We start from the raw sequence: 12,110 nt of genomic DNA on the forward strand, positions 1-12,110 counted from the left end.
CATATCTGACTCTGTCATAACGATACCAAAATAAAAGGCTTTGGCTCTGTTTCAGTACTTTGCTGCAAGTTTGCAGTATACACTTACCGGTAAATGTCATATTTCAATTTTACTGTACTGCTGACACCAATTGTTGAGCTAGGATTCAAACCAAGGGTTTGTAGGTAGTTTGCATTTCAGCATAATGGGTTGTTTAATATGTTTTTTAAACATTTTCTTTGGAACATGTTTTCTTTCTAGGTTTATATTCTGGATTTCAGATGGACTGGTACCAAGCATCAATCGAGCAAACGTTGATGGCGGAAAGGTCATCACAGTTTTGAGCACTACTGAGAAAGTAAAAACACTGTCTCTGGATTTTATCGACAAAAGACTGTTTTGGGTCCAATATGGCGTGGATGATGAGAGTGCCATTGGATCTTGTGACTACAATGGTGATGCGGTTCATATTATGAAACAATTAACACAGTAAGTCATATGACACAGAGAAGGTTTTTCATAAAAGTTGCCATTACTTTATTTTTTAGATAGGTCATTTACACCATAAGACAGATACACAACTTTAACATTTTCTCGTTATATTCTATTATTTGTACTCTATGGTAATATATGTGTTGGACACTTTTTTATTATAAAATTAAAATGGTTGGTGGCTGTTGGTTAATATTTATTTTGTGATTAAATTAAAATATATACAAAATATGTTAGTTTCCCCCATCTTTATTAAATCCAAAATATTTGTAACTAAAGTAGATGATTCATCTGTATTTATTTATTTCTATTTTTTCTACCCCTTTTTTCATTTACAATAAAAACGCTATGAATGCTCCTCTGAGCTATGATATGCTGGTACTGGTACATTAGAATTACTGAAATGTTAGTAATTCAATTGCAATTATACTCAAACGTGAGCTCCTTTTTTTTTTTTTTTTTTAGGTCCCAGCCTTTTGGGATGTCTTTATTCGCTGAGTATATATACTATTCAGAGTTGAAAACTGGTACCATTAGAAGAGCCAGCAAATACACAGGCAAGGATGTCGTCGTCATCAACCCCAAGCCTTCATTTCTTCCTCCTGCTGATGTGAAAGTCGTGCACCCTCTCAAACAGCCTGCACCCTCCCAAACAGCTGGTTGGTCTTCTGGCTTTGCCCTTCTACATCTGAATAGAGTTTCTCAGTGTGTGATAACTCCAATACAAACATCCAAGATTGAAATGGTTAGCTTAGCCTTGACCCTGATCGAATAACAGCTCGCCAAAAAGCATGAGCATCTTAGGTTTAAACCCTACCCCAGGCAGTCACCTGAGAATTGTTGCTAGAAAAGTTTAGTTAATTACACCTACACTGCCTGTAGTTTACACATATTAGGTAGATGCAATAGAAAATATACATGAAAGCCTGTCATGGTAGGAAACCTGTTCTAAAGCTGCTAGAGGTCTAGTACCTTCAGTATGTTTTATTAAGGGATCCTTGGATAGCAACATGAGTTTCTGGCATTTATGTACGGTGTGTTTAGGTAGGGTATGTCTGAAAATGCAATTGATTACTGCTAAAGAGTAGGAAAATAATACAGATCATTAATGACATTGGAGATGTGTTATTTCTTTATTGAATCATACTGTGTATGCTATTAACAGTTCCTTACCCCATGGACATACCAGCATAATTGTGTGGTTTGTTTGAAAACATAATTCCAACAGATAGACTGTGTTGAATTGAATGTTGGACTTGGAATCTTCCACACATAATGAAAAGTTCACATTGCCTGTTGCTTTTCTTTTACTAATTGGCTTCATTGTTCAGTTAAGAATAAAAGAAGATTAGCGCAGCACTGTAATCCAGAGGATGTTTTTGGATGCTTTCTGCTGCTGCTTTATCCAAGCCATGACCTAGGGCTTAAGGAAGTCCAATTAACCAAGCACACAAGCAAGATAAAATACCTTTTTAATGAAATAATGGGGATGATCTTTTTTTGGCAGCACATGTTATTAATGCTTTATGCTGTGATCGTCCTTCTCATATAGATACATTACTTTCTATCATACAGAGCAGGGGTGTGATGCTACGAAAGAAGACTGCTTAAGTGTGTGCACCAGAGATGCAGATAAAGTGCAATGTGAATGTAGAGGCGGCTATGTCCTCAGCAAAGATGGGAGATCTTGTGAAGGTATTGTAGCCTGATTTTTATTATTATTTATCTTTAAACCAAACCTATTTGGACATTGCTACTGCAGCTACATTGCTTTGGACATGGCTACTTACCTATAATACCAAGTGTAGGATGGTGGGGAAATTCACTGGACACAACACAGTAGTTTGAATGTTTAAACACCTCGCAGGAGTGTACTTTATTAGTTTCACCACAAGGTGGCACTGGGCTGCTGGATCACTCCAATACCAACGATGGTAAAGGAGTTTACCGGGTGCACATACACACAAGTGTGTCAAAATAATATCACAAACAAAAGGAGAAAGCAAAAAGGAAAATAAAACACAGTAACAAAAAAATAAAAATAAAAGGTGCTGCTTTTGCAGCGTCCCCCACCGTCACTAACTGTACGGCTCGGGTCTTCAGCCTGTACTCTGCTATTCCACTTCTATACACTTGTGGGGTTGCCCAGGGTTTCCCCGATAACTACTCATGTCCCCCTTGGGGCCGTCGCTAACAATAAAAATAACAATAATAATCATGTCCGTTCAGGCTGTCTTCCTCAGCCTGGCTTGCCTGTCTGTTCCCTTTTCTCCAGACGCTGGTGGTTTGTTATTTGTTGGAGTTTTTGACCAGAGCTCCCATTATCATTCTTCCTAGATGGGCAGGCCTGAGCAATAGCAGAGCATTATTTTTATAGGTCAAGCACCCCTCAAGGCCCGCCTCCAGACCACTCAGAGAGAGAGAGAGAGAGAGAGAGAGAGAGCCCTCACCCAACCCCTCTGTCTCACTGCCATGATTGACAGGCGGACCCTTCAGGGCTCCCAAGCTCCTCCTGCAGGCTCATGCATGCATCAGAGAGCCAGCACAGATCTCGTCCTGTTACACCAAGTCATACAAATAACAGTGGAAAAGCCTTCAGAAGCTTAACAGCTTTTTTCCATATGTACAAATCATCGGTGAAACAGCAGTAGAAAAGAAAGCAAAACCTCTGTTCAAATCTCTGTTTCAGAGTACTAACTACACCATTACATTCCCTATCAAACTCGAGGCAGGTAAATCCTGTTACCCCAAATAGGAAGACATCTATCTATCTATCTATCTATCTATCTATCTATCTATCTATCTATCTATCTATCTGTCAATCTATCTACCTGTTCTGTCTAGTGTGGTGCATGGTGGGAGAGTGGAGTGTGTGAGGTAGCGTGGGTCAGTAGGTGTTTCGTTTTTTTCTTTCTTTTTATATGTGTTTGTTATTGTCTATATAATATATGTTATATAATATATGTTTGTTTGTTAAGTAATCTAGAAAACGTTTCTAAACTTTTGCGGCCAGTATGGCCGGCTTAAGTGGGGGGGGGGGGGGGGGGGGTTCCCCCTTGAAAGATTGACACGTAAGCATGGAGTCAAAATAGTTACAGAAGGTTTTGTTCCCATAGAGGAGTGCATGTTAGCAACTGGGAAAGTAATTGGGGTGGCAGTTTTGTTTAAGGAGAATTTTAAACCTGAATCAGTTGATATTACAGAAGTGGTAAAAGGGTGTCTGCTTAAAATAAATGCTATAATAGAAGGAAACTCTTGGTTTTTTATTAATGCTTATGTTCCCAATGATGGAAAAGAGAGGTTGGAATTCTTGAAAACTTCAGACCAGATTCTAGTAAAATGTACTTATGAAGAGGTTTTGTTTCTAGCAGGAGATTTTAATTGCACTGCTAATTGTAATGAGGATAGGAACCACCCTGAGCCACACTGCCACACTGTAAGTCTGCAAGAGATTTAGCAGTAATGATAAAGAAGTTTGATTTAGTTAATGTGTGGAAAAATGAGCATCCTAATAAAAGGCATTATACTTGGGTCAAGTACAGAAAGAGTAACATTTCTATGGCTAGATTAGATCGAATTTATGTTCTTAAAGAACATTTAAATTTGATGAAACAATGTAACATTTCCCTGCTACTTTTTCTGATCACAACCTTGTGTCTTTCTGTTTTATTTACCTCTGTTACACGCAGTCGTTCCTATTGAAAATTCAATACTAACTTGTTGAATGATTTACACTTCGTTAAATGTTTTTGGAAAAAATGGAGGGCTGGTAAAGATTCATTTTCAAATATTAGGCAGTGGTGGGATGTGGGAAAAGTTTGGTCTGGATAAATAAAAATAGCCAAAGAAAGGCAACGCACTGTCTAATTAGGCCGGATGGAGTGGAGCTGTCCAGTTCAACTCAGGCTTGTTTGCGGCGGAGGCTGAGGTTGAGCCCAAGGAGGTGCAGGGTTTCCTGCAGGACTTGACGTGTCTGACTGAGGAGGCTAACAAAGTGCTAGGGAGTGCCCTGTCTGTTGAAGAACTCACTGACGCCCTACAGAGGCTTCAACAGGGCAAAGCTCCTGGAATCAATGGGTTGCCTATATAATTTTTTTAAAGTTTTTGGGAACTGTTGAAATATGATCTTTCTGAAGTTTTTGAAGAGAGTTTTGAGCAAGGAGAGCTGCCTCTAAGCTGCAGGAGGGCTGTTATCGTGCTCCACCCAAAGAAAGGTGATCTTTGTAATATAAAAAAAAATGGAGGCCTGTGTCGCTGTTGTGCTCTGAGTATAGAATCCTTTCTAGAGCCCTGGCCAACAGACTAAGTGCGGTGATTGAGAATGTTGTGCACCCCAATCATAACCTATTTTCGATAATATTTTTTAGTAAGGGACATATTGGCGGCCTCAAAATTGTTTGACTTTAGTAATGGTCTATTTTTGTTAGACCAGGAAAAGGCATTTGACAGAGCAGACCACCATTATTTGTGGAAGGTCCTCGTTGCTTTTGGTTATAATTCTGAATTTATTAGTAAAATAAGATTGCTCTACTGTAACGTTTTCAGTCTGCTTTAAATAAATGGAGAACTTACTACACCTTTTAAAGTCCATAGAGGAATTAGGCAAGGATGCCCTCTATCTGACATGTTATATTCCTTATCAATTGAACCATTGTTTAATAAGTTAATAAGTGTTTTGACGGCTTTATATATTCCAAACTGTAACCAGTCAATAGAGCTGTCCGCCTATGCTGATGGTATAATAGTGTTCATAAATGACCAAGAAGACATAAATGTTTTAATGGAGACTCAGAAAGTATTTGAAAAGGTTTCATCTGCACGAGTAAATTGGGATGCTGTTCATATTGGAGAAGAAAAAGGTGCACATCTTTGATATTACCTGATGGACTGCAGTGGAGTCAAAAAGGTATTAAATAGTTTGGTTTTTTTATGGGCAACAAGAAATTGGAACAGCTAAATTGGGAAGGGGTTCTGGAAAGTATATGGAAAGACGCTTACAGAGGTGGAGGTGGCTTCTTCCTCAAATGTCCTTCATAGGCAGAGTCTTAGTGGTAAATAATGTAGTTGCCTCCAGTCTTTGGCATAAGTTAATGTGTGGAGCCTCCAAAAACTTTGTTCATACAGATCCAATCCATGTTTTTGGAGTTTTTTTGGAACGGATGCTATTGGTTAAAGCAGTGTGTGCTGTATCTGCCATTAGATGAGGATGGGCAAGGATTAATGAATATTGAGTGCAGGACAGGTGCTTTTAGGTTACAAACTTTGCAAAAATTGTTTTATTCTTCGGTACAGTTGCCTTGGAGAGGACCGGCGATGTCTTTCTTATGTAAGGTTGGGGGGCTTGGTTTTGATTTTAATCTGTTATTACTGGATATTGACCAAGTTAATTTGAAGTGTCTTTCTCTGTTTTACAAGAGTGTGCTGAGGGCTTGGAGTTTTCCTTGGACCCCTTTTGGGTTCTAGAACAGCCTTTGGTGTTTAATCCATTTTGTTTTCACAGTTTTAAATCATTTAATGATTCCCTTATTAGGGCTAAAGTAGATATTGTGATGAATTGCATTCTTGTCACAGGTTTTCCTTCTTTAAATAAACACACAATAACCAGGATGCGAAAAAACGCCATACCGTGTGTTTATTATTTACAATAATAAAAGAAAAATAAAGAAAACACAACCTAACCCAATCTTGGGTCCTATCTAAACAGATGCTTTCCCTATCTAATAACAAGGCAGGCTAAGCCTGTTCCCTCGTCAGCAAAACCAAATCAAAATCCAAAGTCATAATCCAAATACCTTTTCCAAGGTGTTCATTTATCAGCAATTCAATAACAAATAATATTCTCTGCTCACGCTCACACTCACACTCACACACTCACACTCACACACTCACACACTCACACACTCACACACTCTCACACTCACACTCACACCCTCACACTCTCACACTCACACCCACACTTTCACACTCACACACTCACACTCACACCCACACTCACTCACACTCACACACTCACACTCACACACTCACACTCACACACTCACACTCACACACTCTCACACTCACACTCACACTCACACACTCACTCACACTCTCTCACACACTCTCACTCACACTCACACCCACACTCACACACTCTCACACTCACACACTCACACACTCACACTCACACACTCACACTCACACCCACACTCACACACTCACACACTCACACTCACACACTCACACACTCACACCCACACTCACACTCACACACTCTCACACTCACACTCACAGTCACAAACTCTCACACTCACACTCACACTCACACACTCACACACTCACACTCACACACTCACACTCACTCACACTCACACTCACACACTCACACTCACACTCACACACTCACACTCACTCACACTCACACTCACACACTCTCACACTCACACTCACACTCACACACTCACTCACACTCTCTCACACTCTCACACTCACACCCACACACTCTCACACTCACACTCACACTCACACTCACACTTAAACACTCACACACTCACACCCACACTCACACACTCTCACACTCACACTCACACCCACACTCACACTCACACACTCTCACACTCACACTCACACTTACACACTCACACTCACACTCACACACTCACACACTCACTTACACTCACACACTCACACTCACACTCACAAGGGGCAAGGGACCGCACTGACCAGCGCCGGATCCTCTTCCGTGGTTGTGGGCTGGAGCTGTGGTGGAGGTGCGGTGCTCACCTCCTCTGGCTCCGGGACGGTCTCTTCCTCCTGTTCTCCCTGCAGCAGCTCCTCTGGTGCAGGCGATACCGGGGCTTCTCTCGCCGGCACCGTCTCTTCTGCCTGCTCCCACTTTTGGAGCAGCAGCTCCAATTCTGTCGGCTCCCGTTCTTTTATTTCTAACGGGGGCCACCCCAGCTCCTCTTTTTGCCTCTCAATCTCCTCCTGTAGTTGGCGGTTGTTTGCTTCTTGCTCCGCCGTGTTTTTGTTGATCCTGGCGATCAACTCTTCTAGGCTTTCCATTTCTTTTTGGGTCGTAGGGGCGCCCACACACGCTGCCACCATATGTAACCGGCCGGCACTCACGGTCGTTCGTTGCCCCTTTGAAAGCAGACCCAGGACACCAGAAATGGGGTTTTTAAAGCGCGATTGCGCGATTTTTAATAAACAGAACACAAACAAAAATAAACAGCTAGCTCCGGTTGGAGCGCTAACTACACAGGAAATCCCTGACTCACTCGCAGGACGGCTAAGCCGTTTACCTGTCACACAAAACACACCGGTTTCACACAGCACTTAACGACTGCTCGGAGACAGAGCACACTATCTGCCTCCTTCTACTCAGCAGCCCCGTACAGACAAGCTGCACGTCTTAAATACCCTGCACCTGGCATTAATTTACAATATATATCAGGTGCGGGTGATAATTAAACAATAAACAATTAGCAAAATAATAAAACAATTAACCAAAATGTGCATACGCACATATTTTCTGCAGGGAGGATATTAACCCCCTCCCTGCTGTGTTACAATATATATATATATATATATATATATATATATATATATATATATATATATATATATATATACATATAGTTTTTGCTCAAAAGAGCCAACTTCCCCCCGTTTCAGTATGTTTATTGAAAACAAACAGTGGAGGTACTTTTAGGCTTTGGATGTCGTGGCAAGTACACTCATTTATTTCTATGATCTGCTATTCCTTTCTATTTATACCTTCAGGCATCATACAAGTGTCACAACCACAGTTCAAAGTTAATTTGTCAGGAGTATCTTTAAGTTGTCCTTGCCAATGCTTTAGCCTTCACCTTACAGCACAATCCAATCTACTGGCTCTCTCCCAGAACAGTGGGTGTTTAAATAGCTCAGCTCCTCATTATTAACAATTTCCACCTGTCCCTAATTGTTTGGAAACTGGTAGCCATTTTGACTCTAAACCAACCCAAGTGTATGTCTGCTGGTTATGGAAGCCTCAAAAGGACATAACATACAAGCTTTCCACTCAGGGGTGTACACCCCCATCACAAGGAACAAGGAAAATAGTAAAGAACAAATAAAATAAAATAAAATGAGGAATTATTGCTTGTGTTGATTCACAGAACTGGAGTCAAAATTATCACAATCATATCTGTGTTGTGCAAAACCAGTAGAGACAGATATATATTTCTGTACTGCCAACTTTGAGGTAGAAACGTACAAAATATGGCTTTGACAATACTAGTCTTTGTACCATTATCATTTTTTCAGATGTGAACGAATGTGCTTTCTGGAACCATGGCTGTACTTTAGGCTGTGAAAACATCCCAGGCTCCTATTTCTGTACCTGTCCTGGAGGTTTCGCTCTTCTTTCTGACATGAAAACCTGTCACGGTAAGAAGCCTAATAAATATCTGTAAAATCAGAACATAGGAACATAAGAATGAGAGGAGATCTTTCCTTTGTCCTGATTCTGTCTTCACTTAATTTCCAACTGTATCCTCTGGTCCTGGTTTCTGTGCAATGCTCAAAGTACTGGAAAGGGTTAACTTTGTCAACTCCTATTATAATCTGCTCAAAGTACTGGAAAGGGTTAACTTTGTCAACTCACTGCAATCAAGTCCTCCCTAATCCTTCTTTGTTCTATGCTAAATAGATACAGTTCCCTCAAGCCAACTTCAATAATACAGTTGTGTTTCACTGGGTCTATTTTTTTACTGCATTTTTTAACTGCTGTTAGTCCACAAGGCAATTTACTGTTGTGCCCTTTTTGTCAACGCTTAGTGACGTTAACAGTTTGCAACAGGATAATACCACTCCATAGACTGGTGGTGAAATGCAATATTTTCTGCAGCCTAAGAACATGGGTTGCTCACTTGAGCCATCTGCTACATGTTGTCAATGTTTCTGTTGACAGCAGATTTACTATGGGAATTTCACAAAGCTTAACAATGTACTCATGTTTTTATTTTGAATTTGTTTTTATTTTTTAGTATCCAGCATTGAAAAACAGTTGAAGTTGATGAAATCTATCTGAAGAGTTCTATGATACACCTTGTTTACCTCATTAAAATGTATTTTATAGATTTTAATTATTTTGCATTGTCCTCTTGTCATTCTGAATCTGTCATGGCACAATTGTTAGCTCTACATTTGAGCTCACTGTGTGATAATATTTGTGAAAGTACAGAAATAAGAAACTTGAAAAGTCTGTCAACAAAGCAGCTCTAAATGAAAGGAGGAAGTTGGTAGTTACTGAAGTGCAAAAGCAGGAAAATAAGATAAGGTGTGTCAAGGCGGTACCCCAGGCTAAACAGGGAGTATGGATGAGATGGGAGAATGTGGGACAGCATAAGATTGGCTGGCGGACAAGTGGACAATGGAACAGAAGAGGATCAGTTTCTTAATCAGGTCCACATATGATGTTCTTCCATCACTGCAGAACCTGAATGTGTGGGTAGGAGAGAACCCTGCATGCCCTTTGTGTTCATCACAGACTACCCTGAAGCACATTGTTACAGGATGTAAGGTGGCTCTGAGCTCGGTCGCTTCACTTGGTGTCATGACCAGGTACTACGAAGCTTGGCATTAGCACTGGAAGAACAGCGTATTAAGATCAACAGCTCGCTGCCAATATCAGCAACAGCTGGCACACAGAGAACGATATTCCTCCATCCAGGAGAGCAACCAACAGGAACGCTTATTAGAACTAAGATTCACTCGGGACAACTGGAGGTTGCTAGAGATTGCAGAATGCAGGCAGATGTTGGCCAGCACCTTATTTCCCCACCCGAGATTGCTACATTTAGAGATATCTCTAGAGATATCTCAAAATGAACAGGAAGTCATTTCAAGATATCTCTAAATTACTTCCTGTGAAAATACTTTATGTTTTGAGTGGACTTCCTGTCTTCTCGAAATGAACAGGAACCTCTAAATGAACAGGAAGTTATTCAAGGTATCTCGAAATGAACAGGAAGTTATTCAAGGTATCTCGAAATGAACAGGAAGTTATTTAGAGATATCTCTAAATGATTTAGAGATATCCGAAAAGGATTTAATGATATCTCAAAAACATTTTGAGATCGTAAAATGATTTAAAGATATCTGAAAATGCATTTTAAATATCTCATTTAAAGATATCTGGAAATTATGTAGCAATATCTTCAAATATGTTGAGATATCTGGAAATGATTTAGAAATATCTTCAAATATTTTGAGATATCTATAAATTAATTTGAGGTATCTCTAAATCATAATTTGACTTGCCATAGACTGCACATGTTATTCAGTGCATGAGTGGGAGTGACTAGTTTTCTTGGTAAGAAAAACCAGTCAGTTTCCACAGGTTCCCTTCTCCCTTCTGGATGTAGGCAAAATATGGTACATCCCTTTAATGCATTAATGGATTTGTATGTTGAGAACCCAACAGCTACAGTAGGATTAAAAGGATGTGTCACGGATAAGAAGCAACAAATTCAGTCAGCAGCTTTGCACTACTGAGCAGTTTAGTGAAATGTCAAGGTCTAACAGATAATTCCTAAATGCTTATACAAATGTACTCAGGTTAGTCAGGAAGATAAAATGGTGTAAGGAGAGATCAACCAGCCACCTCAAAAATAACTGTTGGGATTCTAGTTTGAGTAACTTGTTTTATGCTTTGGTCATTTTGCTGGCTAAACATACAAGCTTGTGAATGACAGATTAACCACCAATCACTTTGTTTTTGGTTATAACTCATTAAAACCAACTCTTTCAAAATTATGATAAATGTTACCAAATCACTGATTTTACAACACTTTCTTTGACAGGGCTCTTTTTTTGTTTTTGTGTTTTTTAAAATAACATACAATAAAGTATAGTTCAAGGATTATTTGATATAATATCAATATTATACATTGATGATGCATAATATGATTTAGTGAAACATCATTGTAATATCATTGGACACAAATTTATAATTTTATTATAAATATGTGGCTTTTTTTTTTTTTTACAATTACCAATATAACTACTGTATCTAGTCCAATGTTATTCTGATGATATAAAGCGTGTCTGGGTTGTTTAGTTTGTAAGGATGTAACAATACAATAAATATCATGATACGATAAGTATTGTGATATGTAGGTTGCAATGCGATATGTATCACTTTACATGTGATGAGTCTGATAGACTGCTTGTATGATGCATAAATGATCATTTGATGATGAATCATTACACCCTTATTTGTATGTTTCTAGTTTTGTTGGATAAACAGTTTCTTTTTTGTTGAACGAGAATGTTCAATTTGCATTTTAGTTAAAAGAGCTTGATGAATATAGCATACTGTGTCTGGATATGATGGCCATTTGCACATGATAGTCAGCCTGCTTGACTGTGCTGAATAACTGTAAAATACATATTTAGAGAAATACATGTAACTTTAATGCTAAGGAAATGTGTTTTAAGACAAAAAGGTTAATCGTTTTTGATTTTACACTCTTAGAGATTGTCCCATGCTTGAAGAACTACACTGAATGCAGCCATAGTTGTGTCCAGACAGCTATAGGACCCGTGTGTGTGTGTCCAGAAGGATCGGTGTTAAGACCAGATGGAAGAACATGCACAGGTAAAATCATATA

General features: G+C 39.3%; 1 protein-coding gene across 3 annotated transcripts in view; it reads left to right on the top strand.

Annotated features, from left to right (window-relative positions):
- Positions 1-12,110, top strand: part of egf (epidermal growth factor) — a 56,309-nt gene that overhangs the window by 19,013 nt on the left and 25,186 nt on the right. For all 3 annotated transcript variants that reach the window (XM_059030633.1, XM_034035830.3, XM_034035831.3), the window contains 5 exons: positions 241-468; positions 937-1,130; positions 2,047-2,166; positions 8,761-8,883; positions 11,975-12,097. In XM_059030633.1, the coding sequence (XP_058886616.1) occupies positions 241-468; positions 937-1,130; positions 2,047-2,166; positions 8,761-8,883; positions 11,975-12,097 (788 nt within the window). The remainder of the gene's footprint in view (positions 1-240; positions 469-936; positions 1,131-2,046; positions 2,167-8,760; positions 8,884-11,974; positions 12,098-12,110) is intronic.

The sequence above is a fragment of the Acipenser ruthenus genome, chromosome 1 (assembly GCF_902713425.1).
Source record: "Acipenser ruthenus chromosome 1, fAciRut3.2 maternal haplotype, whole genome shotgun sequence".
In the NCBI taxonomy this organism is placed as follows: domain Eukaryota; kingdom Metazoa; phylum Chordata; class Actinopteri; order Acipenseriformes; family Acipenseridae; genus Acipenser; species Acipenser ruthenus.